At 42.5% G+C, this 21,590-nt stretch overlaps 1 protein-coding gene across 2 annotated transcripts in view; it reads right to left on the minus strand.

Moving 5' to 3' along the window:
* Nucleotides 1-12,848: 12,848 nt before the first annotated feature.
* Nucleotides 12,849-21,590, minus strand: part of TFEB (transcription factor EB) — a 73,303-nt gene continuing 64,561 nt past the window's right edge. For both annotated transcript variants that reach the window (XM_066623222.1, XM_066623221.1), the window contains 7 exons: nt 20,920-21,168; nt 19,744-19,824; nt 18,922-19,042; nt 18,697-18,753; nt 16,140-16,215; nt 15,518-15,665; nt 12,849-15,194 (listed from right to left, as the gene is read on the minus strand). In XM_066623222.1, the coding sequence (XP_066479319.1) occupies nt 14,751-15,194; nt 15,518-15,665; nt 16,140-16,215; nt 18,697-18,753; nt 18,922-19,042; nt 19,744-19,824; nt 20,920-21,168 (1,176 nt within the window). In that variant the 3' untranslated portion in view covers nt 12,849-14,750. The remainder of the gene's footprint in view (nt 15,195-15,517; nt 15,666-16,139; nt 16,216-18,696; nt 18,754-18,921; nt 19,043-19,743; nt 19,825-20,919; nt 21,169-21,590) is intronic.

A 21,590-nucleotide genomic window follows, 5' to 3' on the forward strand; every position in this document is an offset into this window, starting at 1 on the left:
ATTTTCATCCTGTTTTCTTAATTAGGCCCTTAAAAATCTCTAGGGCCTCAGCCAGGCCGCAGGCCTCATCCTGGGAATAAATTTTGATCTCCGCCTGATAAAGAGTGAGCAAACCCTGAGATTGAACAATGTCATTCTTCCCCTCCTCCCCTCCTCGCTATTCTCCTGACATGAAAAGGCTATCAGTTTTTCCTCTGTGTTAATATAGGAAATAATTCACACTTCAGGCGTTGTTCTCTATTTAGTGTTCACACTCCCCAGATAAATCAAATCAGGATGAGGGTGTTTTTTTTTAAGTGTCTCTTTTTTTCCCCTTTTCTTTTTTTCCACCCTCCTTTTCTCTTTAATAAAGTTTCCAAGATTAGTCTTGGTAATTTTTTACCCACTTCCTGGTGAGTCTATTTTAGGGGCTTTTGCTGCAGGTGACCAATCTGAGATGTAGCTGCAGCTTTTCATAAGAAACTGACACAGTTTATTGAACATGTTTCTGCTCTGCACATGTGTGTAGCTAGAATGGATCAGCATTTCCAAAGGGACATCCCTGGAAATGAATGCCATCACTTTAAACTGGAATTGTGATTAATTTTATAGAGCAGAGGTTCCCAAACTGATGGGTCGCGACCCACCAGTTTGTGTAATGCTTCCCCCCTCCCTTTAAGGGGCGGGGGAAGCGGAGGGAGGCAGCTACAATCCCCAGGATCACGTAGCTAAGGGGGATGGGGGGTACTTTGCACTTACTTTCAGAAGGCAGGGCTGCAGGAGGTGCGGGGAGCCCTGCGCAGCCCTGCACAGTGCTCCCTGAAGCTTGTAATTTTCACTAAAAGCAGGTGCAAAGCACCTCCTGCAAAATGGCCTAGCCTCCCTAGCCCCTCCCTTGCAAGAATTTACTGAGGGAGTAAAGCTCCCTCAAAGTTTGAAAAACATTATAAATGTTATAGAGCATGTGCTTTAGCAATAGGTCATGAGGGCAAAAAAAATATTGTGAAAAGTGTAAGGAAAAAAGAGATTTTTAGCCTGGTCCACGAATCCCAACAGATCTTCTACAAACTGCAATTAAACAGGAGGACAGAAAAGGTTCATTCATTTCTGGTATTTAATCTGGCCCCCATTAATTTAAGATGAATGTATTACCCATATATGACATTTGCCAAGGGAATCTTTTGAAAAGCCAGAAGTTCAACCCAGATGTTTCTGGGTCCCGTGGCAGGCTCCATAACCAATAAACAACTTTTCCTCTCAAAAGGGATCTATCAGAGTAATTGCCCTGTCAGAACTGCTCATCACCTAAAAGGGGGCAAAATTATTATATTAATGTAATAATTTCCCCAAGGACCAACACTCAGAAGAGCCAGCAGAAAGACTCACAGTGACTTCAGGGGGCACCAGAATAAACAATCTCAAGGACCAAAACTATGAGCCAGGCCTCCCACAATTTGGAAATTTGTCCAAATTTTGGGAAGGTCTTTTTTTAATTGCCACATCAATTTCCCTTTAGGTTTCTGAGCTCTGGAGGAATGGGGGAGAAAAGCATTATTGAGAAGCCTGCAATAATGATAATCTCTATAAAATCAACAAACATTCAACATTCATTTTTAGAATAATCTAGCGTTCATCTAGAAGACTTGGCAGCATCAACAGTGAATGCTCTGAAAGTTTGAAGCAATGAAACATGATTTTAAAAGACATGCACAAAGATTAAAAAAAACAACCCAACAATCTTTTCTCCTGAGGAATAGAACTGGCCTAATTTGCATCAATCTGAACACACAAATATTTTAAATATTACAGTATGTTTTTGTCCTACCAGTTCTACCCAGTGAAGAGTATCATATGAGCATATGAATATCTCTACATAGGTAAAAATATTGCAAATAAAAGATGGTTCCATTAGCAGTATTTCAACCTAGTGGAAGCTGAAAGTTTCGGAATTTATCTCACTGGTTCAACTGGAAAGTATTGCATAAAGGAAGCATCTGTGAAAAATTGGACACAGTTGCAACACGTCACTTTGCACACTTCCACAATGGCTATTATTCTAGTGGGAGTAAGGAAACTGCGATTGCACAACTGCACTCTAAAGAGCATCTCTTTCTTGCCCCACCTCCAACAAAGACACACATGTTCATGCACACACTTTGAAGGGTATAAGACATAGACGTGTCCCCCTTCAGGTAGTTTCGTATCTGAATTGTTTGTGTTAGACATGCACCCGCCACCTTCCCTGAGGGTTTAATTAACCAGCTGGGCAGCTTATCAGAGGCCTACAGCCGAAAAAGTGTCGCCATGGTTACAGGACCTAGGCTTGTAAGCCCTCTTGATTCATTGCATTGTGTCAGAAAGGTCCAAATGGGAATGGGTAATTGAGGAAGGGGGCAGTTTTGGTTAAGAAGGTGTAATCGGGGCTCTAGTCAGGTCTGTGCTACCTAAGGTTTGATGTTAGGTCAAGGCCAGCCTAGTGAAGAAGACAAATGAAGTGGCTGTTGGGAGGGGTGATGGATGGGAGTTGCCCTGCATCCCACGTCTACCTGCTGCCCCCTCCAGCCTGTCACCCATCAAGCCACTTCAGTAGGATCTCTGATCCTCTTCCCACTTGCTGAAACGATTGGGGCAGTGGCAACACTACTGGAGAAAAAAGGAAAAAGAAACAAAAACAAAAACCACTGCCACCTTTTCACTTTCCTCTTCCTTGACTAAGTAGCAGGGGTGAGCAAGGAGAGGCAGAGTGCTGTGATCCAGAGCCCACCCCTTACCTTGAGTTCTAGTGCTGCCTACATCCACACTGTCCTGTTTGAAATTAATAGAATGAGCAGACCATGCTGGGAGCCCAGACTCAGAAGAAGCATACCTCTGAATAGTCGTTGCAGGGCAGCAATGTGGGAAGAGAGCTATGCCTTGATCTCCTGCAGGTAGGCCTTCCAGAGACACTGTGGGAAATGGGACGCTAGTTAGGCCTTTGGCCTGATCCAAAGGGACTCTTCTATGCCTGTATGTGTCAGTCACCCTTAAACCTTCCCTTTAAACATTACTCCTGATTTTGAGCCAATTTATAAGGCCAAGCTTCTGCATGATGGTACCTTCCATGGACTACACCAGTGATTTTCAACCTTTTTTCATATCGTGGCACACTGGCAAGGCATTAAAATGGTCAAGGTACACCATCAGCTTTTTGACAATTGACAAGGCACACTGTGCTGTCAATGGGGGCTCACATTCTCCGATGGTCCTATTGATAAATAACCCTCTCCCAAATTCCTGCGGCACACCGGTGTGCCACGGCACAGTGGTTGAAAATGGCTGGACTACACACACTCTGCTTAACAGCCCTCTGCGTGGTTATAGTTAGTGAAACCTCTGATTTTAGCATACTGCCTGGTAGTGGTTACTGCCAAAAGAACAGGTGATAGTTGGGATTATGAAGAATCCTTTTAAAGAATCAGACTCTGAGTGTATGGTCAAACTTCAGATTCCTGTTAGATTTAAATATAGGGTTGCCATTATCCCAGACTACTAAATTTACATACAAATTGTTGCTAATTGTGCAAATGGAGTACATTAATACTTACTGCTCTGTTATTTAATTTCAGGGTACCTCTGCCCAGAACTTCTTAAGGAATCAAGACCCCTGACAGCTTTCAGTGTCCCATTTAGGAAGATGGGACAAGTTCAGCACCTCACAAGGTGTGATTGTGATACAGCTTCCCACATGCTAAACGTACCTCCAGTTTAGTGCTCATTGGAATAAGGGAAGCAGGTGGGTAGGTTCTCTGGGGCATATTTAATATAATTAAAAAAAAAAAAAAGTTTAACCATGGTGAGCAGGTTGGGGAAACAGACAACAAAGGCTGCAGACTTCAAAGTGGCTGGGCTGCCAGGGCCCCACCCTTCTCAGCCAAATCAATTATAAAGAGATAATGAAGGAGTCTTTAGCCAGCCCAGCCTTGCATTGAGAAGGGTTCTCACTCAACTCTTTACTCAACAGCCACTTGAGCTGCCAGCTCTGAGGCACAGGGAGTGATGTGATTAGCTTCTGTTCTGACTAGCTTGGTGATGAGACCGCCAGTCCTGCTATGCTAAGGACTGCAGGGATTGCCACATGTGCAGAAGGCAGCTTATGAGAATCCTCACAAGAGTTTTAGTGGAAGAATGGGGTGTTAAAGCACTGAATCCAGGGCTGGTGTGGCACATTGGCCTGGCCAGGCTGCGGGCAAGAGCCCCCTCTGCTGATGAGTCCACACCAGCCATGCCCAACTGGTCCACTGTGGCCACTATTTCCCCACATTATGCTTGCTGAGTGGCAGGTGGAGCAGCAGCAGCAGAATTGAAACTTCTTTTCCACTGCAGTTGCAGTCATGATGCAGATAACTCTTTCCCACTCCCTCCCCCATACTCTGTGGGGCAACTAGCATGCATGCACATTTGGGGCCACAAAAAGCTTTGTCTTGATCAGAGGTTTTCAGACTGGGGTGTCATGATGACCCAGCCCAAGAAGCTCTGTCTTTGCTCCTTGAAGGGGTGGGGGGATGCAAAGATGTGATCCCCAGAATTGCAGGGACAACAGGGGCTTTGTTTTACTCACCTATATCAGCAGCAGCCTCCCAGGGGTGTGGGGAGGCCTGTGGAACCCTCCACAGGGCTCCCCAAACATCAGAAAAACCTAAAAATAGCCACAGGTGGGTCACGATCTTTATTTTTAGATTTTCCAAGACTTGGGGAGCCATGCAAAGGCTTCAAGGGGCTCCCTGCACCCTCCCCAGGAGGTTGCTGCTGATACCAGTGAGTAAAACAAAGCCCCTGTCAACCCTGGCAGTGGCACAAACCTGGGGGTCACATCGCTGCATTCCTCCCTACCCTGCAAAGACATACTGAGTTTGGGAACCACTGGTCTTGCTAATAGCCATTTGTAACTCTCAAGCAGGTTAACCTCAAGGAAATAGTGCCCATTTAATTTTATATCCTTGATGTGCAAATTTACTATACCTATCTCAGAGTTTATATCTCTGTTTTGTACTTGGATGTTGTGAGGTTAGTATTTATTAGAGTAACTGCTCTTGTGAGTTTGCAACAACTACTCACACCACCTCCACCAGCTTTGTATGCCAGTGACTCTGGAGGTTGTAGTTTCTCCTGCCCCCACCTGAGATTCATCCCAACGAGGGGTGTGGCATTGGGGTTGGAGAGGCCCTCAGGGCCCCTAAAATATGACAATGGACAACCAAGCTAGTGCTGTTCAGATTTCTTTATCGACACCATGTGCCACCAGTGGCTTCCTCAGTTCCCTTACAGTGGTCACCCAACCTCCTTTGGTAAGCAGGGCTGAATTGACAATACCCCCCCCCGCTCCTCTTTGGACAGGGCAGACTCTCCTACCTCACTTCCTTCCCTGCTGACCTCCTTCCTTGCCTTTGATCCTGTCCTGTCCCGTCCCCCCCACACTTTGTCCTCTTGGCTTTGTTCTCATCTTTTTTTCCCCAAGTTCTCCCATCTTTTCCCAGGCTGCTCTTCCCTCCTCTCCCCTTCCCCTTGATCCTCTGTTCCCCTTGTCAGAATAGGGGTATCATATAGGACGGTCAAGAGGGTTGTTCCCTTTGTGTTTCACACCACATGTGATTCTTGTTCAGGAGCACCAATATTTCTAGTTACTTTGTGGTATTAAATTAATCATCACTTATTCTTGTAACACATTTTTTGGCAGTTTGTAGTACTTCTGTAAGTAAGCATTGGATCTTGCTGTGAATTTATTTAAAAACATTTTTATCCTGCCTTTCTTGCCAAAGGGTGGGCAATCCAAGGAGATTTACAAAGCAGAGAATAAAACAACAACAAAATAGGAAAGTGGTATTACAATGAGAAATCCAGACCTAAGGTCATCTTAGTAACTTCACCACCAAAAGCTGAACAAAAAAGCCTGGCTTTAACGAATCTCATGAAAGAATACAGGGTACAAGTAAAACATGGTGGGGAGGGCATTCCACAGGGTCAGTGCCACTACTGAAAATATTCTGCTACTGGTGGATGCCCACTGGGCCTTAAGTGTAAGGGTGCAAAGAGCAAAGCCTGAGCTGATGACTGGAGCTCAGATCATGTCATGAACAGCACTTTGAACTGAGCCTGGAAATAAATTAGCAACAAATGCAATTTCCAAAGAATTGGAGTGATGCAATTCCATTAAGGAACCCCAGTTAACAACCTGGCTGTGGCATTTTGTACCAATTTGACATTTCCAAACACATTTCATGAACAGCCCCACACAGAGTGCCTTATAGTAGTTCAACAACAGGGTGACCAGAGCATGGATAAATGTAGTCAGGTTAGATCTCTCCAGAAAAGCTGCAGCTGAAGCTTGTAAACCTTTTAGATTGTGAGCCCTTTTGGGACAGGGAGCCATTTAGTTATTTGATTTTTCTCTGTAAACCGCTTTGTGAACTTTTAGTTGAAAAGCGGTATATAAATACTGTTAATAATAATAATAATAATAATAATAATAATAATAATAATAATAATAATAATAATAATAATAGCAGCTGCTATTTGTCATCAAGGGCAACTGGGCCTCCATGAGACACTCTGGGTGAAGGAGCACCATCTGTGACTGCTATTTGCTCTATTACAGTGTTTCTCAAACTGTGAGTTGGGACCCACTACGTGGGTTGTAAGCCAATTTCAGGTGGGTCCCCATTCATTTCAATATTTTATTTTTAAAATATTCGACTTGATGCTACCATGATATGCGACTGCATTTGGGGAAATGTTACAGACCTGTACTTTTAACACGCTACTAAGTATATTCTTTTAACAATGACAGTCAATGGGACTTACTCCTGGGTAAGTGTGGGTAGAATTGTAGGTTGTTAAAAATGTTCCTACTTGATGATGTCACTTCTGGTCATGACATCATTCTCATTTGTAAAAAGTGGGTCCTGGTGCTAAATGTGTGAGAACCAGTTCTCTATAAGGAAGAATGCACCCTCTTCATGGGTGAACTGAACACTATCTTCCAGACCCGAAGAACACTCAACTAATCACCACTTCATCTTGTCTGAATTGTGTTTCTATTTGAATATTATCCTCACCTCTTGAAATATACCCCGCCTCCCCAAATACAAGTCGTACCTTGTTATCCATTGGGGTTCCATTCTTGAACCCTCAGTGGATTAAAAAAAAATTAGTGGATACCAAATCAGGGGAAAAATCACTATTCCAGTGGAAAAAAAGACCCACTTCCAGGTTTCTTGCTCCTCTACTGTCACCTCAGAATGCATTAATATAGACCAGCCATTTTCAACCACTGTGCAGTGGCACACTGGTATGCTGCGAATGGTTCCCAGGTGTGCCATGGGAATTTGTGAGAGTGTTATTTATCGATAGGACCATCGGGGAATGTGAGCCCCCATTGACAGCACAGTGTGCCTTGTCAATTGTCAAAAAGCTGATGATGTGCCTTGACCATTTTAGTACCTTGCCAGTGTGCCGCAAGATGAAAAAGGTTGAAAATCACTTATATACACTAATGATTTTCAATCTTTTTCATCTCATGGAATACTGACAGGGCACTACAATTGTCAAGACACACCATCAGGTTTTTGACAATTGATAAGGCACCCCATGTTGCCAGTGCAGGGCTCACATCTCCCATTTGTCCTACTAATAAATGACCTTACCCCAAATTCCTGTGGTGCATTTGTGAACCACTTGCAATTACATCAATGTACCACTCCACAGTGGTTGAAAATGGCTGGTATAGACACTATACTGCATTCAGCCACTAGATGGGATAAATAATTGAATCTAAAATAAAATTTTAATTATTTAATAAGCGAAAGTAGGAAATTGGATTTTGGTCCTTTTTTCTCTTATTACAAGGCATTTAAAGGTGGACCTCGGTATCAATGGTGAGTCAAATCAGTGGATGCCAAATCAGTGGATATAGAAGTCTCACCTGTACCATGAAATGATACCCGTAGGAACAGTTATCATCTAGAACCATTTTCAACATTTGCAGGGATCAGTCTGATATTTCAAATAATATGGCCTGGGAAAAGGCAACAAACAAAACTCCCTCTGGCTCATATGCAAAAATAATTATGATCTACAGCTTGATTATAAGCAGAACTGCATCCCTAAAGTGGCATGTTCTACCACAACCCTCTCCTCCTTATATAGAATAGAATATATCTAAAACATCTAAATATTGACAGAATTACTACTAGAATCATGGCACACATAACAAATGTAAAGCATTTTAACACCTGTTTCCATACTACTTACTGTTTTTGAAAGTCCAAAGACTAGCTAGGGGATAATGCATCAAATTCACATATTTCTGAAGAAGCGGACACAGGAAAGTTAAGATTCATTTGTGGGTGAAAGGTAAGCAAGCAAGCAGAGATGGGAGCTATAAAGCTCCAGGACTGCTATGCCAATAGCACCACCTTGTGCTCTTCATTTTCAAGTACAATTTGTTTAAAATGCATAAATCCATGTTAGTGCCAAGAACAGCCAGGAAAAAAGTTTTACTGTAATAACCAACAAAGATAGCCATGCTTTCCAGATTGTTACACATTGCAATTCCCTCATCCCATAATGGGCTTGCAGTTTGGGCCAGCTTCTTCCCCAACCCAACCCCCCCAGTGCTGCATCTGGTAAAGTAGTTGGAAAGATTTTATCCATTCTCCCCAAATCATTTTCAAAATTCTTCTCCAATACTTACCCTTCCCTCTTAATGTTAGTTTTGCAACAAGAGAACACGATACAGTACTGTACTCCCTAATCTATGCTGGGAATGTCACTTTCCATCCCTAAAATGCAGAGAAATTCTACTAACATAAGAACAGCCCTGCTGGATCAGGCCATAGGCCCATACTAATCATGCCCTGGTAGTCTCTCTCTATCCCAAACAAACAGATGTCTCAATAGATTTTAAATAAATAAATTTTAATAATTTTTCCTCTGTTCCAGTCCATTATTTTATACATTTTATTTATAAAACAGTAGTAACATTTCAGAATCAGAGCATGGTGCAGTTTTAAAAAACATTCTTTTTAAAATATTTGACTAATTCTCACTACAGTTTCAGCCCCTCACTTCTCACACTGGAAGGGGGTGGTGGTAAAATAGTACCTTCTACCCATTCCAGTTGGGAGCCGGGAATAATATTCACTGTATCAGTTTAGACTTAAAGAGCTATGCAAAAATTTGTTGCATATACACAACACCCAATAGTCAACAAAGCATGCTGTGCTATGTCTTACAGTAACATGGAGTATGGGGAAAGAGAGAGAAGAGAATGCATACAGACTTTTTGCCCAAGGCTGTCAAACAGTTCGAGGACTGCTTTCAAAGTACCCAGCAGGAGACATCTTGTTAGAGCCAAATAATCAAAAGAACATTATTCTGAAAATTCAGACCCTTTAAGTCACTTAAGACTGATCTCATCCAGAACTTAGCCATCAAACATTTTGCTAGATGCATTTGGAAATTATATATATACGTATAAGAAACATGGTGGCAAGCAGATCAGAAATTAAAACCCGAAGGCCCAGATTTTCATCCTCTAATTTTTGTCTTGCAGATTACATCATTTTCTGTTAAATAAGAGGAAATAAAAAAAATGTGCCACTGTTTTATATCCTGAGAAGAAGAGAGGCTGAAAACCTAAGTAGGCTTCTTTGAGCAAATACTGTATTTCATTTGCTTCCTGTTCCAATATCATAACTTGTAAATCAATCAAGCATGCAGTAGAACGCATGTAATAATCACATTCTGCATCGGCAGAAGCACTTCATGAACATGTAATATTTACAGTGGCTTAAAAAAAAGCCTTGCGATAAAGCCTGTCCACCTCTTTCTCCCCCCTCCCCGTCAAAAAATCTTTAGAAGATATTTGAACGACAAAGCACAACAGAATAGATCCATATTCTTCCTACTAACAAAAGACCTTTCTTAACACCTATAAACCTCTTACATGCTATTTCACTGGGTAATTGTAGAACACCAACTAGCCCTATCCTTTCCATTGTGTTCCTTTTTGCCCACTAGGGTTTCTAATAACACCTGAAGATAAATCAAAATCCAGATGGTAAGTGCACAATACATCAACGATGCAGAACACCCAACAAGCACTAAACTTGTATATTCAAGTTGCTATGCATTTTGTTGCAGAAAATGTAACCTACACACTCACAAGCATGTGGCAGGAGTTCATAATACTCTCTGGCTCAAGGGTGTTACATGCACAGTGTCTCCAATAGCTTATCTACATCATCCACTATACTCTACTGACATGTAACATAACAGAACATGCTTTGAAACATGTGTATCTATTGTCCCAGAACAATGGCATGAGAAGATTCAGGCCTTAAAATCTAGCCTGTTATCTAGCCAATAATTTCTAACAAATTCCTTCTGAGTACATCTGCAGGGTTCATATTTTTCTCTAACAGATTACTATTATCATTATGTTTAACTCTGCAACAGGCACTATGGTGTAAAATCAATGGACTCCAAAATGGACTGAGTTTCATCTTACATGGCTCTGTAAAGGCACATACAGACAGAGGACTAAAATTACCTGTTATTGTGAGTACTGAAGTAGCACAGGCCACCCCTGTCCAGTGCTTCTAGTGCTTTACTCCATCCCCACACAGTGGAAAGGGGCTGAGGTAGCCTTGCTGTGGGTCATTATATATGCTCTGCATTGCTAGAGAGCAATTGTGTATAGCCCCTGAAGGAAAAATATTAAAAGCTGGGGGAGAGGGTAGGAGGAAATGAAATGGCAAGGCATTTAAACTTTTGAAAGTGACATGGACAAAAAGAGGTACTTCTGTTTTCAACTAGCATCATGGGTACCAACAGCTAGCCATGAGACTAATGCTACTATAATCAACACAACATGCTCGAGTTATGATTGCTGTATGCAAGGGGAAACTTGCATACCCAGAAAGTTTTGTTGAACAATAGTTGCCCATTTCCAGTTGCACCTCAATTATTCAAGGCCTCAGATGTTAACACACATACATATTTCACATAATGTCTCAGAAAGTCATTGATATTATATCTTAAATCTTCTTTTCTTCTAACAGAAGAAGCAAATGGAACAACAGAAGCAAATGGAGATAAACAGTTTCAATTTTAAAGAAGTCCTTGTGCTGCAAAATGGTGATATTCCATGTGAGTACAGGAGGTACTTGGACACAAAGGGGTTAATTTTTAAAAAAAAAAACATAGATCTCAGTAATACAAAATGCTCATTTCTTTGACATGGAAAACACTAAAAACCACTCCCTGAATGAACTTGTAGCATATTTGACCAAAGCATTGCACTTGCATTTCTATATATTTTAATATATATATTTTTCCATATATTTTAAATATTTCATTTTGATGAACCCACATGCTGCCCTTCCACTTCTGCTTTTAATGACCAAAAACATTCAACCTTGGAATATAAGCTGTTACAAAGAACTGCTATAAAGGACCTAAAAGGTAACGACAGAACCAAGAGAGAGTGAAGGCACGGTTGTGTCTGAGAGGAAAATGCTCTCTACTGGCTCTTTCACCTGAAATGTTAAAGTCAGTTGTTGCCATCCCCTCCAGGGGTTTCTTCAGTTGTTTAAGTTCTTGAATCCTATCCAACTTTCCAGCTCTGGTGTAGCCACAAAGCAGGCCTGTTCTAAGGGAACAAATGATCCCATACCTTAAGAAGGCCCCAGAGTCTGCCCCTCCACCACAGGATGCAGCGCACACCCCACTGGCACAACTGCACTAGCACTGGAAAATTGGATAGGATTGAGCCCTAAGTCTGCTGAGCAGGAGTGGATCTTAAAGGAAAATGTAAGTTCCTCTCCCCTTCCCCACAAACCCAAATTTAGGAATTATTCTAGATATAATTTACAAGGCCTTGAGGCATACATGCAACAAGTTCAAGAGGATTTGGAATTGACTAACAGGATTAATATAATAATCCAAACAATATCACTTGAATCTTCTGCAAATACACAAACACTATTCCACATCCCCATCCAACCATATCTCTCTACAGGTTTCTTTGAGATGCAAAAACATCCTATCATAGATCAAATATAACCAGACAATTTAGATTCCAACAACTCCAATCTGAATTGGTCATCAGCACTTCTTGATAGGAACAAAGGTGTACCCAACATACTCATAGGCATGATTACTCTGAATGCTCTGAGGAGGGGCTGTGGTCTATCCTAAGATGACTGAAGAACAAAACAAACACCCTCTACAAGCTATTCCTTGATTGATTACATCTAGGCACTGAAGATACTGCGCTTGTAAAAAAAAAAAAAACAGTTTCTGTGCAACATGCTGCGAGTTGCTTCACACATAAGCAAGGATTTCTGTCTGCTGGCAAGATGATGCAGTATACACAAGGTAAAAGGCTGGTAGGAGGCAGGACCTGGAGTCTTCTGAACATCCTGAGCTACTAAAGAGACTGAAGAGTTGATAGAGAAGACCATTCAACCACAGTTTCCAAGGCTGGACATGGACAGATGGTGCTAAGCTCCACAGGACAGGAACTGCAACATACCTCATTCCTAAGACTGACTGGAAGCATTCTGATCAAAATGCCCTGAGAAATTCATTCATTCATTCTACCTTTATTGGCATAAAAGCCCTGAGAAATGAAGGAACTGGCAGCAGGCATAAAATCCTGTCACTCTCAAATCACCCAGGGCTATTTGGCAGAGAGCTTAGACTGCAAAAAGAACCATCTAGGGATCTATTATTCTAGGACAGCCATTTTTAACCACTGCGCCATAGCACATTGGGGCACCATGAATGGTGTCCAGGTGTGCTGCGGGAATTTGGGAATTTGGGAGGGTTACTTATTAGTAGGGCCAGTGAAAGATGTGAGCCTCCCCCACCAGCAGTGTGGTGTGCCTTGTCAATGGTCAAAAATTTGATGGTGTGCCTTGACCATTTTAGTGCCGTCCCAATGTGCCATGAGTTGAAAAAGGTTGAAAATCACTATTCTAAGAGATACTGAATGCCAAAACACTCGAGTAAGGATGTGAAGTAAACTACAGTACATACTTTTAGAATTAATAAAATGTCTCCCCTTCAAGCAATGCTGGGCAATAGGAAAAGGAGGGACCTGCTGCAAGGGCCAAAGAGTTAAGTATTCTTAGTGCTTCCCACCACAAATACAAGTATACGTGCAAATCACCAGTTCATGATAAACACTAGAGTCCTACAGAAAAGTGGCTGTTTTTTCTTGGCATGTTACTTTTATAGTTAGCAGAAATAGGGACTTTACAATCACATACACTTGCACATTTAGTAGGAGAGTTACAACACCCTCCCCTCCCCAAAACACAGACATTTGGCATGATAAGTGCATGTATGAAGCTGCCCTTAGAGCTATGTTAATCCACAACGGGCCACACCAAAGGTTGCATTGGTTTAACTGAACACATTTAATTAAACTGGTGCAAAGGAGGATTCATGAAGTTCTTTTCAGGAGCAAGGAGTGCTTGGGGAAAGGAAGGCATCAGCAAGATTCTAAAACAGAATGCTATTTCTTTGTTGTAACATCCAATATAAATAGAACAAAAGAATCAGCTAAGACAAAAGTTGGCGCTAAGCTAGACCGATGGGCTATAGCCTCAGTATGTTATGTGGACAAAGCTCATGTGAACAAAGACCACAGTTGTATACAACCATTTGCGTGGTGGGGGAGAAGCATGCATGCAGCCAGACGTGGCTTTGAGTTGCAAAGCAGTTTGCCCGTCCTGCTAGGAAAATGGCTGCAGCAAAATTTTCAAAATGACTCCAGCTGTACATGCACTCTCTTTTTTCACCCTGCCAACCACCATTGCACATATGGCTGTCTAGGATTGTGGCCAAAAAGATTAAGAGAAAGCAGAGGAGGGGCCCAAGGAAAACTTAGACCACAGCAGCGTGAACGGTAGGGGACTCTGGCTAGAGGTCTGAAGTGAGACCTAACGGAGTGTGCATGTTGAAAGTCTAAAAATAAAAATCAAACATTTCACTTGGATTTCTAACTTTCTGTGAGGGTTACTGGGGAGTTATATCTCCTCAAAGGACTGTTACAAAACCACTACCCATATCATACTCTTAGCCAGTAGCACCACACTCTCCCTTTTGAAAAGTGTACTGTATAGCCCTGATCTGAATAAGCGAAAGGAGCCCCAATTTGGGAGCATACCTGAAGCAGGTCATCACCCCTTGCAAATACTAATGGGGGTGTGTGAAAAGGGGGCACAGTGACGCTTAGGGAAAGCACTGGTCTGTGACAACAGATTAGTGCCAAGCCTTGGTTAAAGCTGCTTTTTGAAATAGAATGAAATGCCACTTGGCCGCCAACACCAAAATGCCACTGCTGCAAAAATGTCTAACGTGGCTTTGCAGAACATGTAGCATGAAGGCACAGGGCACCTGAGATTCGGCTCAAGAACCAGAAAGGCATAAAAGGGGTTGCAAGACCATGATTATCCTGTGGCCATGGCACATGAGGCAGGGCTGCTCATTTTCTCTCTTTCTGGGGCATCAGAAGACCTTGGCGGGTAACATTCCAAGAGCTGGGATGAACTTCAGGGTGAGGCTTCCCTACCCCACACCCCATACACACTGTGTCCTGTTTAGGATGCATTTCTGCTTAGTTTCACATGTCCTCTTGTAGGCCTGCAGGGATAAGGCAGAGGGCCATATCTTCAAACAAATAGTATTTGACCTCTAGTCTCTTCTCTCTTAGAGGTTTCTAATCACAGCATGTCTGTGTCCTCCATGCTGAAGCTGCTTCTACGACTGCTAGCCTTTGAAGCCTCAGGGGACACAGCAGAGAACAAGGGGTCAGAAGCCACAGGCATTATTGAATCCTCCATTAACATCAAGTCCAACTCCTTCTTGGACAAGGAGGGGAAGGATACATTTTGACTGGGGTCCAGAGGGTCATGGAAGCCCCTTGAGTTGTCATCAAAGCTCAGGCTGTGGGTGAAGTCCAGTTGATGATAAGGAGATTGAGGAGGAACAAACGGAGGCTGGTGAGTCTCCTGTTCAGGGTGTAGCTGAGGCCGCTGCTGGAGCTCTGTTGCCTCCTCCTCTGCAGAGACTTCTTGCTTCACAACCTGCTGAGCTAGTTCGGCCATGTTCATGCCAGAGGGGGAAGCGGTTGGTAGCCCATGAACTCGAGCCTGCATCTCCAGCTCCTGCAGAACAAAACAGACAAAGAAAGGATTCTAACATAAAGCAAGAGACACATGACTACTATGCATAAGCAGTCTCATCCATTCCTATAATGCAGCAAACTACCACCACCCACCCTCTTTGAGATGTGCCTGGGTGCCTCTAGGTTGGACAAGAATCTGCTCATCTGTGCAACCAGGACTGTGAACCTGTTTCACGTCTTCTCAGAACAGGAAGCTACCAACTAGAGGTGAAGGGTAAAGTGAGGGATGATGGTTCAAGATACAACTACAACTTCTATAAGTGATATAGGTTGTATGAACACAGCAAATAGATGGGGACCCACCTGTATGCGAAGCCACAGTTGCTTGTTTGCCACTTCAAGGCGCCTAGAATGGGTCTCAAGATCTCGTGACCTTTGTAAGTCTTTCTGCATTCTCCTGATATAATCAACAGAGGCTTTAAGGATTGTCCCTTTGTTCCAGCGCACATCCCTGGGGTGAGACATGGGAGGAAAGCATTAGAAAGTGAAAGGATTTATTTCAAACTAAGAACCTTTCTAGGGACAGTCATACTTTAAATGTGTTTAATGTTGAAAAATTTCAAGCAAAGGGAGGGAGGGAGGAACCAAAAGTGCTCAAGATAGTGCATAAAATGTTCTCAGAAACAAAAAAGTTCTGCTTAATTTGAAAAAAAAAAAAAGGAATTGCATTTGTTACAATTAAAATTTTATTTCCCAGTTCTATGGTTTTGGGAATCTTTAATTTAAGGCTTTAAAAGGTTTGGCATTTTAGCCACTGGACACAACATGAGAAGTTGTGAGGATTTTTTGAGACGGAAGTGGAAACATTGCTTTCAGTGGATATGGGAAAATTATCTCTCAAGACAGCTTTGTTCCTACTGTTATTTTCATGTCCATCCTTTGGGGTTCTCTAAGGGACAGCAAGGGTAACTGCATCAAAACTTACAGATCTCCAGCTTTGGGGATCAGCATTCCTAGCTCCTTAATGCGATCATTGATGTTGAACCTTCGCCGTCTTTCAACTAAAAGGAGGGGAAAGAAAAGCAGTGGGAAATTGATAAGTGAATGTAATTTAAAACATCCCATCTTCACAAAAGTGCTTAGTTAGTCATAAATGTTTTAGGCTCCAATCCTAACCATACTTTCCTGAGAGTAAGCCCTATTGAACAAAATAGGACTTACTTCTGAGTAGATCTGATTAGGCTGGTGACCTCAGTCTACTAACTCTGCATATAGTGCTAAAACAGTGTTTCTCAACATTGATTCCCCACTGTACCACATCACATGATCCACCTATTGGAAGTACCACTGGAAGTAACTGGCAATGATGTCATTGCCAGTTACTTATGGATTGAAAGGCCAGATGCAATGCTACAAACACCAATAAGGCTCAAGGTGGACAGAAAGGCTTTTTAGAGTGCATGAAAAGCATGCTATGGAGTTCTGCCCACCAAGTCAAACTTCCTCCTGATTTTTGTCATATCACATCACTTGTCTCACTGCTGAGCAACAGATGTTTGGGGTCCCCACAAGTACCACCAAGCACCACTACAAGTACCACTGGTGGTACCCATACTACTTGTTGGGAAACACTGTGCTAAAACATTTGTAATTTTTTAACAAAGAAGATCCTCAGAAAAATGCTCACTCACAAAGTCTGGCAATGATATAGATACAGTGTTTCCCAAACTGTGGGTCAGGACCCACCAATGGGTTGCAAGCGGAATTTTGGTGGGTTGCAAAAAGTTAACATTATAAAGACACTTTGCAAGCACCCTTGCCCGGTTTGTAGACGAAAACAGTTAGCTAGAATGCTAACCTGTGGTATGAGGTAATCTTCATACCCCCAAATTAAAATGTCACATTATCCAATTTTCTCTAGTAATTGGCGTGTGCCAAATCACATGTGCCTTTCAGCCTTTTGTCTAATCTGGAAAACCCAAACTGCACTTCTTGCTCTCCAGTTCAGTCTTCTGGGTACCCTGGAATTACTAGTCATGTAGTCAAGTTTTGGGTGAACAGTCCTTGAATTCCATTTCTAGGAAGGGTCTAGGAAATGTCTACACACACACACATCCTATATGGAACGTCTTTAGCAGTCTTGAGAACACAAGACCCTGATTATTATTAATTATTATATTACTAAATACAAATATTACTTCTTTCTAGATCTTCTTTTTGTCTAGTGTGTTGCAATTAGTTGGCATCATTCAGTTTTGGAAGACTATGGTATCACACTCTGAATGGTGGTTCTGGAACAGCGTCTAGTGAGGCTGAAAAGGCCGATTCAGGAGCGACAATCCCTTCCTCACTGAGAGCAAATGTAGTCTGTCCCTGGTCCGGTTCCCTGGCTACGGGCCTTCCTTCTTTGCCTCAGTCTGCTGGGCAAGTGTCTCTTCAAACTGGGAGAGGCCTTGCTGCACAGCCTGCGTCCAAGCAGGATGCTCAGAAGCCAAGGTTTACCATCTGTTGTGGTCCATTCCTAATACACTTCAACAGACTGTCATTTCAAAAAGTGGGTCCAGGTGCTAAAGAGTTTGGCACAATAAAATGAAATCTCAAAATTTTGCAATTCTGCTTGTTCATTAGAGTAGATCCAAGGTCTGTTTGTGGTATTTAAATCTCTAGAAAAGTCTATTTTGCTTTTGTCCCTAGGCTAGACAATATGGCCTAGAATTTAACCTGTCCATCTCACACATGACATACCAAGGGTATGATACCTATATTCTGTGAGACAGGTGTGTGCTTCTAGTATTCAGTTTAACAGATAAGTGTGCAATTGTAGATTTCCTCCAAAACTGAGGCAGCACAATTTCATGAATCCATCTTTAGCAGTGCTTGAAATAGAAGGCATGTTTTATTTATTTATTGCTATGAAGCAACCAGGTAATAAAAAGGCTTGTCTGGCACACAATTATTATTCCGTATCAAGTGGGAAGGCCAAGGCAGCAGAAGACAAAAAGTATATGAGAACACACCAGCACTGTGCAAATGCAATAACCATGAACTGTTGCTAACATCTCCATTCACAAGTCCTTCTCTGACTTAGGACAGGCAGATGTACTAGAGTTGAAAATTCACTTCTTTGTTAATGCAGGCTAAGCAACAAAGAAGTGAAATGTTAATTTATTTTTCACACTTTTATACCACCCTTTCTCCAAGGAGCCCAGGGTGATGTACATGGTTCCTTCCCTCCATTTCTGTCCTCACAACAACCCTGCAAGGTAGGTGAGGCTGAGCAATAGTGACTGGCCCAAGATCACCCAAGAAGTTTCAAGGCTGAGCAGAGATTTGAACCTGGAACATCTAGATGGAAGTCCAACACCAGAACCACTACACCATACTGGCTCTTAAGTATGTTGATATTCAAACATGAGAACACTGTGACTTAAATATGCAAATATGTTGCACTGCCACTCAGCCCACAAACTGGAGACATTTCTATTCATGCATCTAGAAGGGATAAGAGAGAAAATAGGGAACGTTGCACAGACTTCACTTACTCAGATTGTGATTGTCCTTTTTCTGGCGTTCCTTAACCAGAGCACGGTTCTCAGCATCTAGAAACAAAAAAAAAGTTCTGAAGCAAACAAGTGGCCAATGAAAACAAGAGTAATGTTTGATATCTGTGCACTCAGGCTCCCTACTGATGCACACCTGAAGGCAGAGCAGAGCTAGATATAGCTCCACAACATGAACCAATAGGCCACGCCCTCTCATGTTTTTACCTGTGAGCTCTCTCTTCTGAGTGAGATCGGCAGGGCAGGAGCTGCTAGTGATGCCCACTAGAGAGGGTGTCATCTGAGGGTCACTGCTGTACACATTCATATGGCTGCTAGACAGTGGCAGCTGGAAAACAAAGGAGGGACACACAAATAATTTTATCCTGGCATAAGAAATACAGGGAGACAGAACTGAGTCTGCCAGATACTCCTTATCCAGAAATGTCTATATATGCATATTCTGCCATTCTCCTGATCATTAGTCTTTCCAGCAGTTGTTGTTGGAACACACCAAAGCAATGGTTATGAAGCAGCACATGCATTGGCATCTCTACAGACCAGCAAGCAGGGCTGACCCAAAATCTCTGGGTGCTTGAGGCAGTATGCCAAATACCTCCCTTCCCATTTATGTTTCAGCCTCTGGTCCTTCCACTTTTACTCTTCCTTTTCCAATCCAGGAAGAAGGAGCAGCAGTGCAGGCAAGTGGGCTGACAGAAGTGAGTGCCCCTTGCCTATCTGCTGCCTGACACAATTGCTTCAATTGGCCTCATAGATGGGTCAGCCCTGCCTTTAAGGGTTGTGCCAGTCCCAATAGCGGGATTTGCATTGAGTTTGCTCAATGCTCCTTTGATCCTACAAAAACCACAAACACCTCAACACACGCACATTGATATTGAATGTATCAATATCGCCATACACAGATGGGAGGGGGGAGATGGAGTGGGCAGATTTTTTTCTTTAGGACATCTTGAATAAGCCAGGAGAAGATGCTTTCCTAGATTCCCTTCCACCCTGCCTGATTGGAAGAGGCAAAAAGCAAAAACTTACAGTATTGGGCATATGGATTTCTGGGTTAATACAACCCACAGTAGTTGTCAGTTGCATGATGTCTTCAATGACGTCATCTATCTGAAAGAAAAAGTTTCAAACATGAGTAGGGTTTCCTTGACCCAGCTAATACTGCCTTTTGGGGAAAAAAAAATGTAGGTATCCTCACAGACACATGAAACACATAGATTTAAGTGCTTCTTAATCAAGGAGATTTGCTTTCATAAGCATCTAAAACACCTTGAGCTGAAAAAGGATGGATATAAAAGTTCCTCGACAGCCAGTGTTTCTTGACCTTACTTCTACAATGCATAGTGATGCAAGAGCCTGAGTTTGCTTTGGATCACCCATCTAAAAGTCAACATACACCAGACAATTCACGAAGCTGGCCTTTTCCACTTTAGACTGCAAGAGGTAGAATTGCATGTTTGGGGCTACATTATTTGAGGCTTTCTAACCTGATTAAGGGGGGATGTAATGGAGACTGAAAAAATTATGCATTGTGTGGCTTCTCCCCCCCCCCCCAGTACTAGAACCAGGAATCTTTCATTGAAATGGAGATTTAGGACAGGAAGAAGGAGATACTTCTTAACAAAGTGTATAATTAATCTGTGGAACTCATTGCCAAAAGATGTGGTGATGGCCACTAACTTGGATGGCTTTAAAGGGGATCGGACCAATTCATGGAAGATGGCTCCATCAATTACTATTAGTCATGATGGTATGTGCCAACTCCTGCCTTTCTCTCCTGCTTGTGGACTTCCCAGAAGCAGCTGCTGGGCCAATGGAAGACACAGAATACTGGACTAGATGGGCCTCTGGTCTAATCCAACAGAGTTTTTCTTATGCTTGAATTCTCCCCCTCTCCAGTAAAGAGATTGCCTAAACATCTTTTTTGGCCCAGTCTGTCCCTTGACTTGCCAGTTTTCTTTCTCCCTTGCCTGCCAATTTTTGGCAGTAGAGGGCTCTGTTCTCAAATTGGAAGAATTCTAATACATGAAGTTCTTTCTGCAGTCTGAAGTGGAAGGGGTATAATCCAGCATGTGCTCTTACTTTCTACAGCATTTCCTACTAGAAGGCATCAAGAACAAGTAAGACTGAGACCACATATTTAAAGACGTCCACTAGTTCTCCCACAAACCCCCACTTTCACATGAACGTAAGCCACATACATACCTCCCTCTCTGGGTTAGAGCCAATGTTGAGCATTGCCATTGGACTGTTAGGGGTGCTATTGCCCGCAGAAGAGGACATGACATGGCCTGGGCGCACCCCAGGTGAGACTGATGGTGGAGGCTTGGGAGAAGGAGCACTGAGGAGAGGAGCAAATTTGTTCCCATAGGTTTCAGAAAGGAATTCTTGGACCTTCTTGTCCCGTGATCGTTGCAGGTGGTATGTGGTAGGGTTCTCCAGAAAGGACTGAACCTAAAACCATTCAAAAGTGGGAAGGAGACAAAAAAGAACTGTTATATAAAAGCAACAGTTTAATCTGAATATGTGTTTAGAAACAGGAGTTCAATAGATTCAGTGATTCCCAAACTTTGTGTTGTGGTGAACTCAAAGTGTGCCACACTATGTCACTAGCAGCCTCTTCCTCCCCACTCTCCCAGGTGCCGCCACCTTGGACACATGATCCAAGATGGCAGCATGCAGGAGAGCTGGGAAGAAAAGGCCACTGTGAAAAGGGCACCGTGACCATGGTAAATTTGGGAACCACTCCAATAGATAATCTAGAAAATTTTAAGGGGATGAGCAGTTGATCATTTTTCCACTTCAGGAACTGTTAATCAAAAATAATACTGCAACTTAGAATTTCTGTAGTGCTTTGTGAATTTGCAAAGCAGTTC

Source organism: Tiliqua scincoides, chromosome 4 (genome assembly GCF_035046505.1).
Source record: "Tiliqua scincoides isolate rTilSci1 chromosome 4, rTilSci1.hap2, whole genome shotgun sequence".
Lineage (NCBI taxonomy): Eukaryota > Metazoa > Chordata > Lepidosauria > Squamata > Scincidae > Tiliqua > Tiliqua scincoides.